The following is a 25,273-nucleotide window of genomic DNA, read 5'->3' as shown; positions in this document are numbered from 1 at the left end:
CAGGATTTCCAGCTGTTCATCTCTTCCATATTTGTTGCATTTGAAATTCTCTTAATGGCGAGTGTGAAGACCAAGGCTTTACTGCCCATTTGTACTTGGACCCTGAAGATGGAGGCAGTATGTATGGGCCTCCAGCGAATTACATACAACGAGCGAGCACTAAAAATGTATTTTTTTACGTTATTCGCGTCTCTGTGTAGCTAGACTTTATAGCCTCATGTAGTAAGATGGTTCATGTATGATGAAATTTAAAGGATTGTGAAAGAAGTGATCGTGGTCTAATCCAGGTACTCCCTCATTTTGCATGGATGGACTGACAAAAACCGCGACACTCTTCTGTCAGGATAGCCAGCGTCCTGGCCGGGATTCGAAACTGAGAACGTCCCGAACGCGAGTGCAGAGCCTTACCGCTAAACCAGGCTGCACGGTATAGTCTACTAATATGTATAAACAAGGTAAAGCTATTGCTGTAGCAGACCGTGAAAGCCCCACACGGTTGTGTGATGTCGAGGCTCCAACATTTTCTAGACAGTCGGCTCACAGATGGCGGTGAGGTTGTCAGCCTTACGCACCAGCCACCCTTTACCCCCAAGAATATTCCCGGTACTCATTTCTGTTAGAGGCTGAGTCGACCCCAGGGCCATAGTGCGGCTGGAAGGATTAGGTCAATTGAAAAATCCAGTGACTTAATTGAGAATCTAACCCGCGACGTTCCGGCTTGTAGCATAGCTCCTCAACCATTACCCATTTCTATATAATAATAATTAACATTAGTATTATTGTTATTATGAAATGCGTGCGAGGTTTTGATGGAACAATTTGACGAAAAGAGGACAGGGTCATAGAAGAGAGATTAATATTTGAATTGATTTAAAGACATGGGATGGAAGAGTGTGGAGTGGATTCATCTGGCTTAAAATAGTAACCAGTGGCGGCTCTTGTTATCGTGATAAAGAACCTTGGGATTCTGTACTATTCTGTGAATTTCTTATAAAGCTGATACCTCAGTATATACATATGTATGTATGTGTATATACACGTATTCACAATACGGTGTTCCATGCAGCCTCGCCGGCCATTCGTCGAAATGACCACCTTGGTGTAAGACACGTTTCGCCCACACAGGGCCATCGTTATGTGTATATATGTCGATTCACATAAATAGTTACATTGTATTGTAGTGTTACATAATCCCTGAGGGCTCTACGTCCGAAAAGTTTATGAATGAGTCGCTGTTTACATTCCCTACAGTACAGACAATACTTTGTAAGATGAGGCACCGACTAAACAATTAACATTAATTTACTACATCTACATCACGAGCCTCCTATAAAATCTTATAGACAAAAAGAAAAAAAAAATATAGATAGAATATTCCAATTTGTCCATGGGAACGTACGAAATTACAAAACCAAAGACTGATTCGATGTTATAAAACATCAATTAAAATTTTATTCTTGTTTTATATGTTTAATAGTATTGTATGCAGTTTACTAGTACTGCAGTTCAGTGGTATATATATGTTAACCATGTATTTTCCTGATGATTGCTATTGATAGCCGAAACATGTAACAGAGCCGTAGCTGGTCACTGACCTTGATATTTGTTGTGTTGTGACGGTTAATAAAGAAGTTGTAGTTTATGAATGGCCAATTTTAGGTGTCTTATATTTTTCTTAACACGTAAAGTGTTTTAATACCTTTTAAGATGATGTAAAAAGGTGTTCGTGTGTTGTGGCACACCTCGTGTTCTGCTTTGTGTTTAACGTGCAGATATGTCTTTCGTGGGTTGTGGGTTCTGTCACACCCTACGCTTATATTGGGAGGTACTCGGTTCAAAACTCAGCCGGAAGATCAGCTATTGTGACTGAAGTGTTTCGTGGTTTTCCCCAGTCCCTGAAGGCAAATGCAGGGTTAGTACCTCGACTCAGCCGTTACCGCAATCTTCCAAATCCTTTGCAAGTCATCAGTAATTTTATTGTCCGACCGCGTGTAGTCTCTTTAGTGACAGCGTCGTTAAATAGCCAACAGAAAATCTGTGAATCAGGTGTCATGATTTTCTTCGAACACCCCTGCTTAGAGAGGTTATCACAGTGGTTCTTATTCTTTGTCGTCTCCTCCCCGTTATCAATTCCCTGTGCCTTCGTCTTCCCACAGTCTCAGTAGGGTCGGTAAGGTTCTTCGTATTTTGAAGTTCTGGGTTCATATCTCTGTCCACAAACAGTCTACTCTGCCTGAGGGTTCCTTGGCTCTTCCGCTTCTTTCCAGGAAAATGGCGACACTGCCTGAAATTATAGGGCATAACCGCTTCTGTCAACATTGCAAATTCGTCGTTCACTGGCTTTTATACTGTGTAACCTGAGCTATTGACAATGTCATCGTCTAATAAACAGTAAAGTTATCCCTGGGGCTTAATTAATTAAGTACCACGCCATGAAGGCGTATGGGGAATTGGAGATATACCTCCGTCATTCTTAACCTCGGCTCTAGATGGAATTGAATGGTTAACTTCGCGCCCCGGCCTCTTTACCCCCTGTACCCACTGTATAGGAGGCTGAATGGGCCTCAGAGCAGGTCTGGATGTTATGAAGAAAAAAGTTCTAGCCCCTACCGGGAATCGAACCCCCACTCCTCTGCTGTTCTCCTAGCCCAGTCGCCATACCAACTGAGCTGTCCGGGCTCCCTTACATAAACCGTGAATAAATAAAATATTTATGTGTTTAAACACATTTAATACCCAATTTTACATTGAATGTATTATATCTGAGTTTCAAAATACAAAGATAAACTTTTTTATTGCGAGAATACATATAAAATACGTCAACAGGTTAANTGGCAAACGGTTTGGAAATGGGGGTGGGGGTGGGAGATACCATGGCTCTAAAAAAGATGTAATGGCTCTGTAACAAAACATGTTTTGTTAGTAAACGTATAGCCCGTATCTGTTGTAATGTTTGGACTTGAATAGTTTGGGGAGGTTCGGAGGTTGCTCTATACTCACTCGTTTTTTTATTGATTCTATTTGACCCGAAACTAATTTCGAGAACACGTAAAATTTTAAGTCTGTTCTAAAAGTCTTTTTGTTGCTGTTTTTTTTTTTTGTCCCGGTTAGCTGAATTTTTCACTAACTGTAATTAAACTCGCCCACGTCCCTTCGTTTTATTTTCTTTCATATGCGTTAGTTTTGTAAAGTAAACGCTAATTACGTTAATTCTACTCTGCGACATATTTGCTTCTCTTGATGGTTAACTGTGCGTAATTGAATTCAATGTGAAATTTGAGTTGCATGCAGTAAACGCCAGATTATATTGTGTAAGGTCACTCAATTATCCATTGTATCAGTGTTGAATATTTTATTTCAGTTGTCAGAGGGGATCTGTCACAACCATATTCATTAGGAAGAGTTCTAGCAGGCAGCTTGCTACCTTCTTCGCTCTGGTTTCTAGATTGGCTTATTCTTCGATCGTGAAGATAACGGTGATTTGTTCCTCCGAAACGTCTGTTGAATTTCAAGGAACTAAACTGCGATATATCCCAAAAATAGAGCTGTTCATAACCAGACTCCACATATAATAGCGTGCAAAGTCGTTACTATCCAATCATCACAAGATGGACGAATATACCAGGGTCGTTTCTGGGCAACGACTCGGTAAACAGGTTCCCGCAGCAACAGACACGAGCGTAACAATACAGCAGCTGTGATTTCTTCGTGGTCCATGCTGATATGTTATAAACAAGGGACAAGGTTAGAGCAATAAGTTATATAAGAGGCTTAAACTTAGTACCAAACTAAAAAGCAGATAATACGTAGAGTTTTGTTACAAAGCATAATATTATATGTTATATAGTCATATTCAGAATATGGAACCATATTACAAAAACAAGCTCAACACCTAGGCACAAATAATACACCTGATGATGACCCAGTAAGGGTCGAAACATGTGTTTTTAAGATTTTATTGTAATAATCTATATTTTTATATTTATATTTATATCTTTATGGTGTCGACGGATGTAAAAGTGTTCAGTGAACATGACACACCACATAAAGAATATCCACTAAAATTTTGATAGTTTGGTTTCTAGATTAAAGTGTAGTTGTGATGATACACTGATACATTTTTTTTTTACCTGTTCAAATCTTTGTTACTTCACGGCCGTGCTCTGCACAATGTGACCATAGCGATAGCGGAGTTGCTATCGAAGTTCTGGATAATATTCAGTGGCTGCTGTGGGTTTAGAGTTCGGAAATTACATAATAAAGTGCCCACAGTCAGCTCACCTCATACGAAAAAAAAAAAAACAAGCTCCGTGATTTTAGCCCGCAAGCGAACTATACCGACTGAGCGACCGCCGCTTGTCGGCGAAGTTTAGTGCCAACTTTTGCGGGTAGAGGGTGTCGCGTGGTCAGCGCAACGAATCCCCACTGCCGTTAATTTCGGTTTTCTAGGCCGGAGCCGCTGTCTCCTTAAAAATAGCTCCTCAATTATCATCACGAGGCTGAGTGGACCCCGTTCCAGACCCAGTACTCAGAAAAAAAAATCTAGTAGTGCCGGGAACCGAACCCGGACCCCTGGATCTGTAGCCAGGAATGCCGACCACTAGACCACAGAGACTTAAGTATATTAAGGAAAATTCCTCAGATAAATTTTTGTAGGATAAGACAAAATCCTTTGTTTCTAATAACTAATCACTCATCTGAAGCCATGAGATCACGGTTACCCTCGTGAGGTTTGATGCCCCCCCCCATGGTAAATTAACCTCAAAAATAGACTTCCTTCCACATTCTTTATAAAATATTCACAGATCATCATGCCATTCGATGCTATTTAACCTACTCAGACGAGAAACTGTCATGTTTCATTATGGAGGTTATCAGCCTTCTTCAGGTCGCCCAGTTACGTTTGTCCGACACGTAACAGAATAGATGTATCTTGGAGAATGTTCGTAAGTTACTACTGTGACGTGTTGCCTGAAAGCCGGACTATAAGACGTACATAACTAGTCAACGGCTAGCAATTCCTAGGCAGCGAAGCCTAATAAATTGTTGCCCCGGAAATGAAAGTCTAACAGTGGAGTTTCTACCGTTACAAACGAAATGTTTGAGGCAGACACGTATTCCCGCGTTCGTTGCGTAGCAGCTGGCGAAGTTAACCCTTCGACAAGGTATTCTCTATTCATTCCGAGGGCAAGTTATAACAGTCCAACGTCGGACAGAGCAGAAGCAAGTTCGTATTCAACGAGAGCGGAGGACAGTTGAACTGCGAGCAGGAGACAAGATTAGCGGTGCAAGTAATTATTGAACAGCATTGAAGAAGAAACGTCTGGAGGCCGTTTGTACTTGCGAATGTAAAAATGGCTGACTAATAAATATTCGTTCAAATCCGAGAACCCGCACAAATGTCTTGTCGCGTTGCCTAGCAACACGCGACACTGCTGCATTTAGGCATTCCACTTGAAAATGTCGTTAAATAAACCGAAATATCTCTAAGATCAAATATTTGTCCGCGCCATAGCTAAAGCGGTTAGCCGCTGGCTTCCCACCGCTGCGGCCCGGGTTCGATCCCGGGTATGATCAAGTGGGATTTGTGGTGGACAAAGTGGCGCTGGTGCAGGGTTTCTCCGAGTACTTCTGTTTCCCCTGCAAATCTTCATTCTACCAATTGCTCCACAGTCACCCTCACCTATCATCTGGGGCTGGTACAATAGGCCAGAAGTGGCCGCAGTGCAAGGGACTTAGTCCCACCCCAGTAGCAATTAAAAAATTAAAAAAGATAAAATATTTTATAATGACATCCTTTTAACCTTCAGTACTTGTCAACATCAGTCAACTCACCGAGCTTACTTGTAACGGTTATACATTTCACTTAAACTGCTGACTGTTCTCGTTGTCACTCATTAGGCCTATGTCCATTTCCTCTCCTCGTTTTTGTTTCAGTTACCCCACTTTTAGCAGTTCAGAACATCATAATTATACCAACATTCCATTCGGTCTTTCAGGTTCGATGCGAGGCAGTGTGCCATTTTAAACCACTTCACTACACACGAATATGCACTAACACAAGCAGTGCACCACTGGTCCTATTAAGTGGACAGTCATTTACTGTTAGGCCGGTTCGAACAATTTTCGACATCATATGAAACTACCAAAATATTTAACATACACGATTTCGTGTCTGCTAATTGGAGACAATTAATTTAATATAATTTCTTAACACATGATCCCAGTTTATTTACAGCGTATTTAACGACACTCATCATAACTCGGACTACATACATTCAATAGTATGTTTCATAAAAACTACCTGATGATGATCCATCTGGATCGAAACATGTAGCAAACATACGTAATAAACGAATATTAATACAGTAATATTGGTTTATTTATTACGAATTTGTTGTGTTGACGGTCGTGTAAGGATTATTGGCGGATAATTATTTGGAAAACATGTGAAAGAAAGTATCGTGGCTTAATTTCAGGCACAATTTTTGGAATTTTCCTGGAGAGCCAGAGGAAATCCACAACCCCCTATTCGGAATATCCAATCTTCTGGCCGAGATTTTAACTCGGGACATCACGAACACGAACCAGGGGCAAGATTTAGTCTTTCAGTTTGAATGAAGGTTAATAATATTGAGGATATAGGTGGCAAATATAATGTTTACCGAAGTCATGCATTTAAAGGCGTCTACATTACTCGTGCTCGTGCGACTCGCTATGCTCGCGAGTAATGTGGACGATATGTCAAGTTACGAGACAAGCAAATTTAAAATTTTTAATTTAAAGACTATAGCCAATAAATTAAAATACGATTACAGCCTATACACACTACGAGTAAATATATGGATCCTCACGCGCCGAAGCCTGGCGAGCAACTGAAGTAGTGTGGACGAAGATTTACGAGCACAAGTAAAAGCCAAACGAGTCTCCCCACGAGCACGAGTAATGTGGGCGCGCCTTAACAACAATCAGAAGCGCGTCTTAACCATTAGAAATTTGGTAAATATATAGACAGAAAATCAGGCGTTTCTCTGTTTGTGTTCGAACACGAATGACCACTCAGAACCGTTAAAATCGTCAAGCTGCAAAGCGACTGAGATACGTGCTTGAAATGTTCGTTAACAGAAATTCGAACAAGGTCTGTGGAGCTTTAGGAAATACGTATTTTATTATATTGAACTGATTTGTGTATGTTAGGTGAGTCAGGGAAAATGAGTACTCTTGCTCTGTCCACGAAAATGGTCCGTGCACTCGCAACTTGCAAGCAGATCAGCACATTAAACGCCAGACGCTGTAATTCAGTATGATGTTACGTGCGAACAAAAATGAAACATTAACGCGAGCAGCCCGCACTAATAGCCTGTAACGTGTATGATAATCATCACAAAACGCATTTAAATGAGATAATTGCACTGTCTCGTTTTTGTACATTTTCAACTGAATTTTATTAATAATAATCCTTTCGCACGCGATCTCCAAAAAAACATGTAAATGTTCAGTTTAGCATATTGTAATGGCTACTTTATTGCGAATCAGGGCGTTTGTTTCGACCTGTACACAGAAACGTGGGCAGTCGCTGGCTTTTATTTACGAGGTGATGCACTTTTGGGCACTAAAAAAAGCAGTAATTTTTCTTGACAATTCGTGCCTATGGTGTGTAGTATCATGGTTACTTCGTATGTACGCCCATCTAAAATTATCACAAGAGATTATGTTAAATTTCCCTATTTTAGGCGGTTTGTCCAAAGAATCCGTCCAAGTTTGAGGCCTCGTGAAACATTTCATAACACAATTATTTTTTACGGTGAGGAATATTTAGCCTCACGCCAAACCTTGAAGCTTGAGGACTACCCCTTGTCAGCGCTCAGCGTATTTAATATATTTATAGCTACGCTCCATATCTGGAAGCCGTCTCCTCCGTCCGCAACCCGAGGACCGGCCATGCCATGGGACAAGGGACCCACTTAACATGGTGCTCAGGAGAATATGCATGAACCGAAGAGGGAAGAAGTGGCAGAAGTTTGGAGGAAATGGCAGAAGGAGGGGCTTCATAACTTGTGCTCTTTGACAATGAACAAGACAAGGATGGTTGGGCAGGGCGTGTAACACGCATGGGGGAGAAGGACACATAAGGTTTTGTTGAGAAAACCAGAAGGAAGGAGACCGCTACATGTAGGTGGGAGGACAAGTTGACTGAAGCTATGACCCTTATTACATGCATTCGAGAGGTACTCGGTTCGAATCTGAGCCGGGGATCCGATTATCCTATCGTAGGTTTTGTGTTTCCCCCGTCAGTCACGCCATATAAATGGCGGAGTGCTATCGCAAATTATGTTGCTGCCGTTTCCTTCCAGATCATTCCCACTTCATTATTCCCACTTCATTATTCACTCTTTAGTCTGAGTTACCAACAAAAGAGAAGTTAATTTATTATATAAAATGGCGCTATGCTTACTCACTCACTCACTCACTCATGGAGCTGAGCCCTTTTGGAGGAGCCGCCAATTCTGCAGCTACTCAAGAATTTCCCAGCGTTTTATTTAACCTGAAGGTTCATTACCATGTTCACAAGAGCCATCCAGTGGTCCCTGTCCTGAGCCAGATCATTCCAATCCATACCATCCCATTCTGTATCTCTAAGATACATTTTAATATTATCCACCCACCTACCTCTTGGTCTTCGTAGTGGTCTCATTTCATCTGGCTTTCCCACCAATATCCTATATGCATTTTTCTTATCCTAGATTCGTGCTACATGCCCTGCCCATTTCATCCTCCTTGACTTGATCATTCCAATTACACTTGGAAAAGAGTACAAGTTATGAAGCTCCTCATTATGCATTTTTCTCCAACCTCTCGAAATGGCGTTCTGTGCCCAACAAATTTATCTAAAACAGTAATCTATATAAATAAAACAAACAATCTCCGTGCTTCTAGTCCGCAAGCGAACTATACCGACCGAGCGATCGCCGCTTGTCGGCGAAGTTTAGTGCCAACTTTTGCGAGTAGAGGGTGTCGCGTGGTCAGCGCAACGAATCCTCCCGGCCGTTAATTTCGGTTTTCTAGTCCGGAGCCGATATTTCCTTGAAGTAGCTCCTCAATTATCCTCACGAGGCTGAGTGGACCCCGTTCCAGATCCGCTACTTCTCAGAAAATCTGGTAGCGCCGGGAATCGAACCCAGACCTCTGGATCTGTAGCCAAGAAATCTGACCAGTAGACCACTAGACCACAGAGGCAACGATAATATTAGTTAATTCTTCCGTGTTTCACTTTTGTTTGTAATTGAAGCCACATCTCAATTATTGTGCTGTGAACAACAGTGTTTTTATTTATTATTATTAGTACTTATTGTGATTATTATTGTTGTTATTATTTAAAAGCTGATACCACGATGGGAGTGGGGCGATGCTGTACGCGTATTATAATCAGAATTGCATTTCCATGAATTAATTCTGTACGATTTAAATGATGTGTATTTTAAGTAGGGCCACTGACTCTCTGTGAGTTTTATTTTTTTTTCCAGAATGGCTGTAACACCGAGAGGGGTGAGTGTTGTTATAATAATTGGCTCAATTATTACGCTAGTGTTAAACTAATTTATATTGCAGTGAACTGCGTAACAGTAGAACTGGCCCGGCTTAGTCAATTTCCCGGGATAGAATATTATTTTATGTGAATTCGGTGTTAGCGGCACGGAAAGCGTGGACAACGAAAGCGACAGTCCTGCTGTAACAACACGTCGCGTTCCGTGCTAGAGTGGCGTATGTAGTAAGCGTTTGGTTCCATTTTTCGTACAGGTTCTTGTTGTTTCTCTGTCACAAGGCTACAAGCATGACTGGTATACATAAAGTTCGCGGCTTCTTTGTTTGGGATTTTTTCTTACTCAAAAATCCCCCATACAGCAGATCACCGTGTTCTCGGGTGTGACGTATTTTATATCTTATGGAATACTTTACGACGAAGTCATTGTCTCAGACAGTATCTCGTTGATTGGTAGGATGACTGGTAAATGATGAATTAGGAAGGATTTGGAAAAAAGTGGGCGTGGCCTAATCGAGACACTATCCCAACATTTGCCTAGCGGGCAGAAAAACCACGACAAGCCCCAGTCACGACATCGGAGATTTTCCGGAATATTTGAACCGCGCATCTTCCGAACAGAACTCCACATAATTACCACTTCAGTCTCCTCGTGACACAGTAGGCGGGAGGTAAAGCTATCCTTGTAACAGGCCGTGAAGGCACATGAGGTTGTGAGACGTCGAGGCTCCCACATTTTGTAGACAGTCGGCTCACAGATGGTGGTGAGGTTGTCAGCCTTACGCGCCGGCAGCCCTTTACCCCCCTAAGAAAACTGGTAGATTCTAAAGGGTTTTGACGATGGTGGATCACACACAGAATTACTGTTTTTTTTTTGTTTACTTTTTCCATCGTCCGGAATTCTAGGTAATAGAGGACACGACGTTTCGGAAACTGAATCTGTTTCCGTCTTCAGGTGAGAAAGGAAAACACCTACTCTGTTGAGTCCCATGGAGCTAATCTCAGTCACTTTCCTGGTACTTATTTCTGTTAGAGGTTGAGTCGACCCCAGGGCCATATTGCGGCTGGAAGGATTAGGTAAATTGAAAAAATCCAGTGACCTCGTCGGGAATCTAACCCTAGACCTTCCGGCTTGTGATGTGGTAAGAAGGTATAAATGTTTCGCAGAAACCTGCCGCCTCTGTCTTTAAGGAAACAATGTGGAGGCTGCTAGTTCTGTTACACATCACGTGGTCACGTCTCCGAAGACCGGTGTAATGGCGTGAATTACTAGGACTGATACTCGCATGTGCTTCTGGTGAAAACTGTAGTGAGATAACTCAGTGTATTTATTCTATAGTTATTTGATTTATATAGTGAATCCTATTTGAGTGTCGTGAAGTAGAATTTCTTCATTTAGTAGTTAAGTAACGATTCATCATTCTTTATATAGGGAAATTATAAATCCTATTACAGTTTTTAGATTCTGAAATGAACACTGGAACATGCTGTTTTTTGTCTGGAATGTTCCTTTCGTCAGGTGTACATTCATTTACTTTTTAACCCACTTTACTTTGCTGCTTCTCTTTCTTATTGAAAGAAAGTGGGCTTATTGACTCGGGCGCTGTCTGTGTCTCTGCACTTTCAACTTTTGAACCATGTTACCGATTTTCAGGAAAATTTGGATGAACTTTACGCCACTGGAAGCCGTCTCATCACACTTTTTAATTTACCATAATTAGAAAATACAACATGGCCGATGCAATAAATTGTAAGGTCCCTTAAATAATATTACAGTAACGCGTCATTAAAAATACGAAACTTTTTGGCACAGTATGAACAGATATGGTGACCATGCGAACTATGTGTGATGCATTTTGATGACGACAGTTAATGAATCATTACAGCTAGACATTTGGTATTATTACGGAAATAAGGCCGCGCCATAGTTCAAGCGGTTAGTCGCTGGCTTCCCATCGCGGTGGCCCGGGTTCAATCCCGGGTCTGGTCAAGTGGGGTTTGTGGTGGACAAAGTGGCGCTGGGGCAGGTTTTCTCCGAGTACTTTTGTTTCCCCTGCCAATCTTCATTCCACCAAATTCTCCATCATAATCACCCGGGGCAGGCTACAGTAGGCCAATCAGTGGCCTCCGCGCCGAGTGGACCCAGTTGGACTCCACCGCCCACTAAGCGAATTAAAAAAATAGTACGGAAACAGGTCTTAAAATTATGGTTACATTACACGTTAAATATTAATTGTAAGTTAGAAATTACAGACAAGATTACCTTCTAATCTTTTAGGTTATATAACAAATTCAACGCATATAGAGTCTCTGTTTAAGTAATAGGTACCTCTCAACTATAAAATAACAATAATAATTATATATCCATTGGACTATATATATATGCAGTAGAAAAGTAGGGTTTGTAATTTCTGCTGTGGACTTTTAAGTTTAGATGCTTAAATGACCATTAAGTATGTTAGTTAATCTAGCATACTTGTATGTGGTTAATTCTCGTAATAAATTTTGCGTGTGTGTGTAGTGTAATGTGGTTTAGTTTTTGTTCTCTGTATGTTGTGTTGTGTGTTACGTAATCTGCGAGTACAAGCATACTCAAGTGCAACATTACAACTGCAACAAACTGAAGCCTGTTAGAAATGTCACCTATTCACTTGATCAGTTCGTCACTCACATGGAAAATTTATGAGGTAGTCAGCATTTACATAACAAGTCACAAAGCTAAACCTTTCTCATAAAGGGAAGCTGATGTGATTTTATGTATCAACACAGTTAATAATGGTATGGAAACGCGCTGTTAGTCTCTTGTTATACAGGACAGTATAAAGTGTAAAGAAATTACTGGTGATGAATGTGTTCACATTTTATGGATGTTATGTAGTCATTACGTAAACAAATGCGTAAATGGAATGATGTTATAATAAACTGGATTTGCAAGAGGTTGGGTTACGTAGCTGTTGCACAACATAACAAAGAAAGTACCAAGGAATTTTCGGTTTTCATGTTCTCACGACGCTTGCTATGAATGAACAATATTCTGCGTTGTGACGCCGCGTGGTTAGAAGTTAATCAACGTTTCTTCATCTCGGTCGAAATTTAAGTCAACTCAACAATCAGGTAGCAAGCAAAACTGTGCTTGCTCGCTCTTGGAAGTGTTCGATTAATTCATGTGTTTGTCCGCTCCTTTTTATATAGGTCTGCGCCTGTAAGATGTAGCTTCATATATTTATTTATTTATTTATTTATCCATTTATTCAACCGTGCCAAGATAGGTGGTGTCGCGGGAGCATTCTACATTTACGTTCGCGAGGTACCCGTTTCTAATCGTATCCTTATTTGATTTGTTGTTTATTTAACGACGCTGCCAGTATCGAGACTATTTGGCGTTGATGATGGGATGAATGAATGTGGAACAGTTGGGATACCCAAAATTGGAAGCTGAAACTGAAGTACTCGGAGAAACCTGCCTCAGTGCGACTTTGTCCGCCGCAAATCCCACATTCAAACAAAGTGGGAAGTGGTAACTGATTACTTGAGGTTAATTAGTTAAGCAGTATGTCATGAAGACATATGGTGGAACGGAGGTATAGCTCCAGCATTCTTGACCTCGGCACTTGTTGGAGGTAAATGGTCACCTTCACGTCCAGGCCGCTTTAACCCTGAGCAAAGAGCCCCCGGAACCCATTGGATAGGAGGCTTTGTGGGCCACAGCCGGTCTGGACGCTGTGGAAAAGAGGAAAATTTCTTATACTTGCCGGTAATCGAACCCAGGCCGTCAAGCATAGCCAGTCGTTGTACCGACTGAGGTATCCTGACTCCTCACTTGAACTATGGCACGGCCTAATCGCACCCTGATTATCGACTATCCAGTTTTCATGAATTTCCTCATGCTCTTCAAGTGAATTCCAGGATAATACTGAATAGTACATAATAACCACTTTCCTAAACCTTGATTCGTTAATGCACACATTAGGTAGGCCGCACAGCGTCATGCGTCAAGACATATAACAGTAAAGACACGATGTCTGCGACATGACGCAAAGAAAGGATATTATGAAAACCGCCGCACACCGGTCTGAGTCATGATGCTGACGTCAGCTTCATGCTGACGAATCACGAATGAAGCAAGCCTGCGTCTTTTGTCTCATGTCTTGATGCTTGTCCTCGCGCAGTTGGTGTGCGGCCACCCTAAGGGGGCCCATACATGTACGAGTCCGATTCGCTTCGGGTTCCAGTGAGCCAAACTCGTCCGTGTGTGGGTCGCCACGCTCATACGTGTGCGGAGAAATTAATCCGAGCCAGACTCGTACGTGTGTGGGCCACCTAAGACATACGGTCCTCAGAGCTACGAACATCAATATAACAGTTTTCTATGGCGTGTGACTCCGTATTAGTCGTATTTACATCGGATGCCCCACGAAGATGCCAATGTCTCGACTGTATAGCGTGTACTTGTAGCATGTTTGATGAAGGACTAATTAGGATATGGAAGACAGCGACCTTGGCCTGATGGACGTACTGTACCGGTATTCGGCTGGAGGGGCTAAGGAGAACCGCACATAACCTCAATCAAGCTTGTTGGTGCCCCGGCCGAGATTCGAGTCCAAAGCGTTACCGCTACATCAGCCTGCTCGGCAACATATGTTACTTCTGCAGCGTTCTATTATATATAATGTATACACACCGTTCCGCCATTTTCTTTGACTGATCCGCCATTCGACAAGATGGCTCTGACATTCATATGACTAACACCATCTTCTGAGAGAATATCACACTACATATCGTACTTTACATTCCGTTTCAACTTTGAAAATGTCCGCAGATAACTTATATTAAAGTGTGCATACATTTTTGTGGGCCCTTCTGTGTGTGTTTATCTGTTGTGAAATGTCCGAAACTGATTTGAGAAACAATCTGACATTTTTAATGCTATCATGGATACCCATCCTCTCACCAGACTCATTTGTACCAGGCTGCGATGTGATAGCGAGGGTTATCTCTGGAGCACAATGCCACTGTGTATGAGCTGCTTCAAATAAAGCACCTTAATGTTTGTTCTGGGTTTGTATATGGTCAGTGCAAAGTTATGTGATGAGCCAGTTGAAAGTTATGTGTCAGGGGTGACCAAACTTACTAACATTGGAACCGCATATAGTAATTTCCAGAAGTAAAGGGAGCCGCAAAGAGCTTCGCTTATTTTGAAAAAATTAAAGGGGTCTTATGAGATCACCTTACTGTCTGTGCGTGATTCAGTATGTCTGTTTATAGGGCCGGGTAAGTTAATGCTGGTATAGCCAGCACAGTCATTATTGGTTCCGATTCTCGCGTGACTCATGCATGACGTCGTGTTTAAATGACTTCAGGCCGGACCACCGAGAAAACACCCTTTCCACCAGTTGGATTCGTCGTTTAGGTTTTCCCAGAACTTCTTTTTTATTTTAGGTTCTCACATCGGTGAATATGAAGAGATCTCTTCTGGAAATAATACCGTGTAGTCTGGTGATAACCTCATCGTCATGATCTAAGAGTAAGCCAAGTAGAGCTTTGCTTGCTCAGTGCTTCACACTTGGTTCTTTCTAACTTTTCTACCGTTAAGATGGTCATGTTCCTCCAAAACGTCGGTATATTTTTACGGGACTACACAGCGTTATATCCTAGGTCATAGAACTCTTCAGGCATAGATTGGATGACACTGGTGTTTAAGTGCACGCTTTCCACGAGTAAGATATTTATACTTCAACTATTTTGTAAGAAAAAAATAGATTGACTAATTTTTCTTTACACGAGCTGCACTAACAGTTAAAGAGAGCCACACGTGGCTCGCGAGCCTCAATTATGTCACGCCTTATACATATCATCAGTTGTAGGGGGTACGCGTGACGAAATAACGGGCTCTAGCTCAAATGATTGGATTTATATTTGCACTTCGGTTACAAGTTCTCTTAATTACACTCAATTAGAACGCTATCGCTATTCTGCACACTTTCAGTTCACTGTTGCACGCGCCCTTGGATTCTCCTTCACTAGTCGTCTCCTGGCAACGGATCGCAACACAGAGACTAGCACTTCAAATCACTATTAAGTTTGCGTGTTATTTCGTCATCAGTCCCTCTGTACTCCTTTGACATGATCTGTACTCAAGTAATCTTCACATTTCAATAAGGACATGCTCCATTCTCATGCCGGTACTCTTAACTGCTGAACTAGTCTAAGCTACAGCAGACCCTCCTTATACAGGCTCCGCATGGACCGCAGAGAGGACACAAGTCACGTGATTGCCACTCAGCCAGCTTATTTGCGCGCCGACTGCTGCCTAGCAAGGAGCTATAACATTTGTCCACTGAGACACAGTTTCAATTGTTGCGCCTTGGAACGTGTTTACCGAGCTGTTGCCTAGAAACAGGTTGCATAATCCTGTTGTTCTGTTGTGTGCTTGTATTACTTATCACGGCTGTTTCTGTAGCTCATCAGTTCTTTCACGGGCCAAATACGCCACAATATTCTGGTCTGTGGGTTATATTTATTTCAAGACCCATGCCAGACTTCTCTCTTGTCAAAACCAGACACTAACATTATTAACCTTTTAAAGCCCGGTGGTTACCACCTGCTCTAACGTATTGTGACATGCCGCCAGGAAGGCCGGGCGATAAGACGTCCATCACTGGTCAACGGCTAGCAATTCCTAGGCACCGAAGCCTAGGAAATCGTTGCCCCGGAGATGAAAGTCTAACAGTGGGGTTTGCACCGTTACAAATCTTAATTGTGCCCACAGAGTGCATTTGTGTGTTTGATATGGTTTTCATAACGAGCAGTGATCTTTTCCCCAAAGCATATATATTAATTATTCTCTATAACAGAGACGAATAGGTATTTTCCTGGAGTTGCTGAGGTAAACAACCAACAATTTCAGTCAGAATAGCTGGTTTCTGTGCCGAGATTTGAATGCAACGCCTCTCGAATATGAAGCATGATTGCATACAATACAATCATAACGCTCTGTAATTGTCTTTCTGCTATTTGGTACATGACGAACTTGTATTGGGAGTGGGAGAAATCATTATATGAAAGATATGTCTTTGTTGTATCCATCAGATGAATTGTTATTATGAAGGACGTATCCTGAGTTTATTTTTTCCCTAATCAGATCGTTGAGGTAAAATTTTCTTCTGATAGGGTTGGTGTAGCAGTAACGCTCATGACTCATATTCAGGGTGGTTCTCAGTTCGAATTTCGGCTTGCACTGTTGCTGTCCTAACAGAGATTGCTCCTGCCTTTCCTCAGTCCTTCGAGGTTAATGCTGGAATAGTACTATCATCCTCCCAATTGATGCTATACAGAGTGTTTCACGACTTTAGGGCATAACTGCAGGAGGTGATTTTCTAGGTCTTTGTGATCAAAAAAGTTCATATAAACATGTGTCCGATTTTGGACGGTTACGGAGTTATGACCGTTTTAAACTCAGAATAGAAGGTAACGATTACTGGCAATAAACGGAACAAAATAATAAACCAGCATAATACATGATACATTTAAAGTATGAATGTAAAGTTAACTTCGTGAAATTCCCTTTAACTTGAATTGATTGGTGCTTAAAGCTGATTTTCGAAAATGCCACCGCCGGCCTCAACACAGGCTGCCTCTCGGTTGTGAACCGCTCCGGACATACCAACCCACCCCGCCTTAGGTAGCTCTCAAGTGTCGAGATAACGAGAACGCTCTGTTTGTAGCTAGCTAAAAATAGCAACCCGACAGCTGACAGACGCGGTTCACAGGAGGGTGTGTATGGGAATGAAAAAACGGTCATAACTCCGTAACCGTCCAAAATTGGACACATTTTATATGAACCTAGGAAATCACCTCCTGCAGTTATGCCCTAAAGTCGTGAAGCACCCTGTATAGTGTAGCTAGTGACAGCACCATAAAGAGCACTACAAAGAGAAGAAACTCATTTCTGTATTTCAGAACTGTAATGCTAAATGTCAGAATGAACAAAAAATATACTGTATATGAGATACTCACATCAGTGACTGTGAATAGTACAATCTCCTGGGCTGCATTCTTGTGTAGTTCAGTAAAAGTCCACCAGAGTTTCAGAGGAATATATCACCAGGGTAAATGAGAAAGCTAGGAAGGTGGTCTGAACCAGACTACATGGAATTACAACGCAGAAAATCATGGTGATTCAGGTTATGGTCCTGTAGGTTGTGACACCGTTTATTTTGGTAGATATGTACCAACATTTTGTAGGAACATACTAGTTCCAATTCCAGAATCAAGCCTGAAGAAGGATGCAGCATGCTCCTTATAAGTATTTGTACATATGTACCAAACTACGCCTTGTCATATTTCAGAAATTTGTGATCTGAACTTGATCTCTTATTTCTGTGGGGGAACATGCATTACAATTGTTCAGATGCAAAGTACTCTGAAAAATATCTAACCTGAGAGAAGTGAGAAAAGTGAACAGTTGTAGATATTAGATAATGAAAAGGATATTGTCATCAGCTTAGTCCCTCTGCTCATCTTGATCAGTATATATCATAATTAGTCGCCGTCATTTTCTGCCTCAGTATCTTTGTATGCAAATCTCTGGACTTCACTAATGACTATTCAAAGTTATGGCATCATTCCTGATGACAAACAATAATTTTGGATTTCTCTGTTGTTACAGGAGAGCTGTGATTCAAATTCACCATCCCCTGAACCAGCTGCTATGGGGGTGGACAGTACTCCAATGGCCCTTGACCATCATCATCCCCCTCCACAACAAGAGCAACAACAACAACAACAACAACAGTCTGTGTTCTCAATTAATGGGCACAACAGTAACCAGAGCTTACCTGGGACTCCAACACATAACCATTCAGCTCCAAACTCACCTGATCCCATCTCTGCTATAGACTCTGCCAAGGCAGCAGTCAGCGCCGCACATATCAATGGGACAAGTAAGAGATATTCGTACTAAAATCTTCTCTGTCAGTCAGTCACATCATGGGTTGAGCTAGAAGAAAGGGTCAACCCTGATGGCAGAAACAGAGCAAGTCTCTCAAACTTTGGCTTTAAGCTCATGCATGATACATTTAATGACCTGAGAAAATGCTAGTGCATTTGTTCACTGTGAAAGTTACAAATCTTACTTAAGAAATATCTTATTCATTACTAAACGTATTTAAATAAACCTCTGGTGGTAGACCACAAAGGACTAACATGAAATCCTGCCATTGAACGCTATCTAGAGGTAGTGTCTTCCTAGGCCAATTGCTAAGGATCTGTTTCCATATTTTCCTCCATTTCCCTACTAAAATTCTTTAAGCATTTCTTGTGTCCTCCCATTCAAACTACCTGTCTGGACACTCACAGCTTCTCATATTTTACTATCCTAACAGTGATTGTGATCTGTGTAAATCACAAAGTTCCACGTTGGATTTGAGTTTCTGATGGTGAAGACTGAAGATTATGGTCTTCTGGGTTGTAATCCCATGCAGTTCAGAAAGACACAGGCGTTTTAGAGGAACATGTCACCTCCATCTTCAGAGTTGAAGATTAAGCAAAGCAGGAAATCATCAGAACCAGGCATCAAGCCAAGCCAGCTGAGTTCTTCACAGAGCTTCTCATAATGTAAATTACTCTCACTTATGAGTACTAGTTTATTCTTAGTTGCATTCCTCTTCCTCTTTTTGTTCGTTATTTCCTCATACAGGCAGCTGAGCCCTCTATGACATCATATATTTATTCTATCTTTTCCAAGATATTCCTCTGTTTCAACATCGATTTGTTATGTCCTGTAGAACCTGTGTCAGTATTCTTCCGTCACTGTACCTTGTCTTGTGGTTTTCCCTGGTCTCTACAGGCAAATGTTAGGATAGTACCTTGATTACACAGTTGCCACTTTCTTCCAGATTCTTTCCAATTCATTACTCACCAGTCACCCTGCTGTTTGACACCGTATAGTCTGAGACACTAAGAGCATCTTGAAATAGACCTGAAAAATGAAAACTAAATATTCAGTGACACACATGTTTTGAATGGTTGCCCTGGTTTATAAAGGACAGAAATTGTAATTTTGTTTTTATATTGTTTAGTGGCAGGAATGGTTACTCTTCAGAACCTCCAGAACCTTGCTACCCTTCAGAGTCTACCTCAGGTTGCTTCTCTGGCTGCAGGCCTGCAGGGGATGGCTGGTCTTGGTACACAGCTCATCAATACACCTCTGAATCTCAGTGCAAGTGCTTCAGGTTTGTTGCATTTGTTAGGATTGTAACTGTTCCTGCCTGTGAGTCATGATTCACACACAGTAAAAATATCAGGGTGGATGATTATTACTGAAGGCTGAGACATATTTCGGTTAGTTTAAACAAAACTGAAATACACTAAATACGTTCATCATGTCTGTCTATCTGCTTCAAGTAGCAGTGCCCAAATCATGGGACCAATTTTTGTGATCTTTTGTATGGTAAACCAGTACATCTTACCAGACTGTTTTAATTTTGTTTATGTTAAGAACTGCTTTACTTAGCATGATAAATGGACTTACAGGGTATAATGCACATAAATATGATGTTAAAATTGCAAAAATAGAAATCCATGGAAGTGTTATAAAACAAGTATCTGATTTTATTTGCTTATAAAACGTGGTTTCAGAAATGAAGAGAGAGGCTGGTGTGAAGTTACAAAAATACAATATAATAAACGGTATAATTAAAAGACATGTTGACACAAATGTCAATTGATACAAAATTACAGGGAGAGCAGAGCCCATTTTGAGGCCATTAATAAGCTTCACTATATTAGACTGTCAAAGAAATGCGGCTGTAAGAGGGACTGAAATTTACAAATATAGTTTAATAAATGCAAGGATACCAACAGAATTGGAAAAATCATTTGGAAATAGTGGACCAAGAATGCCTTTCACAGTTGGCATTCCATGTTACTGACAAGGAGACAGCAAGACTTTGGACAACTGGGACAATGTCAAAGAGACCTAGGCCATCTTGTTATTCATAGGTATAAGCCCTAACAACTTAATTCTACAAAGTTCTTGGTTTATATTTGTATATAGAACTTCATTTATAGTAGTTGTAATGTATTAATATTACACTTACAAATGTTGTGGTTGTTCAGAATTTGGAGGTTATGTCTGACAGTTTTATTGCAGTTGGAATATGTACTAGTGGAAGCGGTTCAGATAAGTGGTGCATTAATTATATAAGTGTTAGTTTATAATTCTGTTAGGCTCACAATATTGATTGAAGAATTTTGAGCGAAGTAGGTATGATAAGTTCTTCCAGGAATTTTTATGTAAGAATATCATTATAGCATTTGCTATCCTACAGAATTCAAACCATAATTTTGAAGAACACAGATGTATCTGCCCACAGTTCTAAATGCTTAATTAACCCTTTACAGATGGTACCTACTGTATGCACCATCTGATTCTCTACATTTTGCCTGCAGAATATATTTATGGGTTTTATATCAGAATGTAAATTAAAGAACTTCATCCTTACTCCATAACCACTCAAATGCTGGTGAGGTCGTGATAATGTGCTGCCTGGACTGGGCTATTGCACGTTTCAGGGGGCAATGATAGAGTGATGGTTAGCAAGGAAAAGCAAAAGCAACTGGGAGAAAAACCTGCCCCAGTGTCACTTTGTCCACTGTGAATCTCACAAAAAGGCACCAGCACCTGTACCAGTATAGAGAGAAGTCAGTAACTTACCACCTGAACTATGGAATGGCCTATAAAAATTGTCATAATAGACAGTGCATATTTCATTAAACAAATTTTGGAGAGACAGTGTATTTTCTTTGAGGTAGAAGCTGAATATTTAAATATTTTTAGATGAAGAGTACAGTCTTCTGGGATGTAGTACCATGTAGTCATATAGGAACATACTATCTCCATCTTCAGGATCATGATCATCTTCATGAAAGAAACCAGAAAGAAGCAGGTGGAATTTGGTTTCTTGAATGGCTTAGTCTTGGGCCAAGAAGGTGAAAGCAGTATGTTCCTCCAAAAATCATTATACTAGCACCACACTTCATGATATGTGTATTACATCCCAGAAGATCATACTCTTCATTTTCAGTGCTGTGAGAACTGCAAGTCGAACATGTGTAGCTGAATTTTAGGCTCCTGAGGTTAACATGCAGTAAATTTTGTTTCCATTAGGCTCGCTCCCAACAAGTTGTGCAAGTGGGTCTCCTGCGCATTCAGTGGGAAATCTTCTCACATCAGCAGCAGCACAACCCACAACTGCCTTGCCCCAGCTTCTTGCTGCCCCACAACCAGCTGCCATGCCCCAGTTCATTCTGGCTTCTGGTCAATTAGTGCAAGGTATCCAGGGAGCTCAACTTCTCATTCCCACTTCGCAAGGTATGGTTCATATCATTCCATTCCTCTAACAATGTTTTGGGAAAAAATGAGTGAGCATTTAGAAATTTGTTTTGTTTTAACATTAAAAAATAAAACATCAGTGAAATGGGACGGCCCCCGTTTGAGCAGGGGAGGATATAGTTCTTCTGACAAGGTCGTGGGTAAAGGTGATTGAGAGTTTAGAAATGTCTCTTGTTTTAAAATTAAAAAATAAGCCATAAGTGAAGTGAACAGCCCTCATTTAAGCAGGTGGGATATAGTGGTGATTAGAATTGTAAAATTTATACAGGATATGCACTGCAATCCATCAATGGATGTTTAGCTGCAGATCTTCTTGATCTCCAGTGCTAGGTGGATGGGGGTGCTTCATATCACACTCAGGTCACTGTACTTTTGAGGAAAGAGCCCGTGGTACTCATTACATAGGAGGCTGGCTGGCTGGCTGGCTGGGCCGCTGTGGCAGTCTGGATGCAGTGGAAAAGATGAATATCTCCTTTGCCACTGAGATTCAAACATTATCTTCAAGACTGTAGCCTAATCACTGTACTGACTGAATAACCAGCTCTGACTGTAATCATAGAAATACTATTTTTAAATGACAACATTCAAAGTAAAATAACTTTCTGGTTATGAATAGGTTTTGTCAATGAGAGTATTTTCTTTGGGTATTATTCATTGAAGAAAATGCATATTCAAATAATAATATTCCTACAGGTGTAATGGAACATTTTATCCAATCCAAATATTTTCCCTTATTATGTTAATGTACTCGTATGTTGATTTCATAGCATTTTTTTTTTCTTTTTATTCTGGAACCACATCTATTGAGAGTTTCTGAGAAGGGTAATAACTTGTCTGTATGGCTAAAGCATTTTGCCATAGAGGTGTGTCGAGGAATGGAATACAGATCCACACATTCTTAATCTTTAAGAGTTCTATATTGTGGGATGTAATTCTCTGAAGTCTGCTGAAATTCAACCAACATTTTGGAGGAACATGTCACCTCCATCTTCAGGGTCGAGGAATAAGCTTGCTACCTGCTTCATGCTGGTTTCTTGCTTGGCTTGTTCTTCTGCCCTAAAGGGGGAGGTGACATACTGGTTGACTTTCAGCAGACTACATGAAATTTTATATATCAGAAAACAGATAACCACTGCTGTGAGAATATGAAGTCATATTTGGGAATATGTTGTTCAGACACAAAAATGTAGTGACCATCCCTTTCACCTGCTCAATCATAGCATGAAATGCACATATATATTAGTCACTGCATAAATACTGTATACATAACAGGGACTTTAAAATTAGATAAATGTTATTTTAATTTATAACACAGGTAGCTTATACTGTGGGTACTGAAGCTGTCTCGTAACTCTTGCTTTGTATTGAGGGTCAGCTGTACATATTTTCACACTATGCAACATTTTCTAGGAATATAATTATTGTGCAATTTATGATATACCTGAAATTATGTGTATAGTCTTTTGAGATGTGACACATTGTAACCTGGTAGATAGATGTTTTCACCATCTTTGGTGTATTGTATTGTATTATCCTGGAGAACAAAACTTACATTCACCACACACACTCAGACCGTTGTTAAGTCCATTTGTATCTCTCATTGTACTAGGATCCTTACTAGCGTACTAGGATCCTTACTAGCGTTAGAAACATTTTGATCAAGGCCTTGCTAATATCTCTCAGCTCTGACCAAGCAGAACTGAAGATCTGTGTCCTATGCCTAGCCAGAACTGAGCATTCATAAAGTACATAGCAGGAGGACTCTTCCCCCTGTCCACATTTCCTGCATGTGTCACTTTCTAAGAGGCCCATAACATGTAGGTGCTATCTGAGCAACCCTGTTACCAGCCTACAGTGTTCCCTGTCTGAGACCAGCATGTCCCTAGACAGTTTTTCCGAAGGTTCTAACAGCATCAGAGAACCCAGTGGCTGAATCATGCAGAGAAGCCCTGGCAAGGAGATCTAGGGGCCTCTTTAGAGTGTTCCTGAATATGTCTTGCTTGGTTCCTATTAGAGCAGTTGTTGAAACTCTTCATGGACCACTACAGCAGCCTAGAACTGTAGTTAGGGAAATTTAATGTCATCTTCCCATAGAGACCCACATGTGAGGGAAAGGCTAGACACAATGGGAGGTTGCCTTGTATCCCAAGTGTACCAGTCCCTACACATTCCCTCAGTGCCACAGAGGCCTTGGCACCATGCCGCACACCTTACCTTAGTGCATCACTGCACTTAACCAGACTATCCATCTGCTTCCAGGGACCATCATCAGGAAACAGATTCCCAGAAAATCCATCTGCTCTATGATACAACATCATAGACTTGTACTCCACGCTAAATATAGACAGATTTTTTATTTTTTTAACTTTTAGTTTTAAATAAGATGTGAAAGTTTCTGGTGATGGTACGTTAGTAGAAATATTGTGTTTCTGGACATTATCCATCATCCTGTCTTGATCTAAAAACACCGTCTGTTTATTTTTTCAGAACACAACGTTTTGGATACTGGATTCTGTCTGTCTTCAGGTAAAACCTACTCAGTTGGGCCCAAACAATAGAGCTAGTCCCTCTCTCCTGACAACTGCATCAGCACCAAGATGGAGTATACAAACCAAGCCCAGCACAAACCATCTGCAAGAGCTAAGAAAGCATAAAATTATCAAAAATGTAGATGTATGAGGCCTTGCGTCAGAGAACTATCAGGATAGAAATCATCACTGGAGAGAAAAGATACTCCTTATTGTACAGATGCAAGAAAAACAAATTTCCCACTCAGTCCACATTCGATGGAGTTGTAGTTTCATGACTTCTGCTGTGATAAGGGGTGTCCAGATGGGAGGGATGTCAAAGCTGGTTTCACTGATTGCATGGTCTAGGAGACTTCTGGTTGGATTCGTAGTATTTCCTGTATGTGGTGTTTGGTTCAGCTTTGCTTCATTCCAACACATTTTGTGCCCTTCTTCATACCCATGTGGGGCTAATTTTGATTTTTCAAGCATCCTTTGAGTCAGGTTATATTTGTGCTCCTTAATGCATACTTCTAAATGTCTGTGTTTTTCACTGATGTGACACCTGCCACAGTCACCTTGGATGCTGTACACACACTGCTTCATCTGCTGGCCATCTCTAATTGGTTCAGTTTTCATCAGTGTCCCACAGAGTGTATGTTTAATCTTGAAAATGGTTCTGAGATTGAAATGGTTCATGATGCACCTGAATTTCTTGAAAGGTCCTGGCATACTGTTTCTGAAGGACGACTTCTTGTCAGTGACTTCATTATCAAGTCAATGAATTCTTTTAGATATTAACTGAGCATCAGATCTTGTCGTATGTTTCTT

At 41.0% G+C, this 25,273-nt stretch overlaps 1 protein-coding gene across 3 annotated transcripts in view; it reads left to right on the top strand.

Annotated features, from left to right (window-relative positions):
• Positions 1-25,273, top strand: part of LOC111873481 (POU domain, class 6, transcription factor 1) — a 268,269-nt gene that overhangs the window by 217,767 nt on the left and 25,229 nt on the right. For all 3 annotated transcript variants that reach the window (XM_023868234.2, XM_023868232.2, XM_023868233.2), the window contains exons 3-5: positions 18,210-18,483; positions 19,621-19,773; positions 21,711-21,914. In XM_023868234.2, coding sequence (XP_023724002.1) covers positions 18,210-18,483; positions 19,621-19,773; positions 21,711-21,914 — 631 coding nt within the window. The remainder of the gene's footprint in view (positions 1-18,209; positions 18,484-19,620; positions 19,774-21,710; positions 21,915-25,273) is intronic.

Source organism: Cryptotermes secundus, unplaced genomic scaffold (genome assembly GCF_002891405.2).
Source record: "Cryptotermes secundus unplaced genomic scaffold, Csec_1.0 scaffold380, whole genome shotgun sequence".
Classification (NCBI taxonomy): domain Eukaryota; kingdom Metazoa; phylum Arthropoda; class Insecta; order Blattodea; family Kalotermitidae; genus Cryptotermes; species Cryptotermes secundus.
Note: the sequence above shows the minus strand (reverse complement) of the source record. Positions and strands in the feature narration are given on the sequence as shown.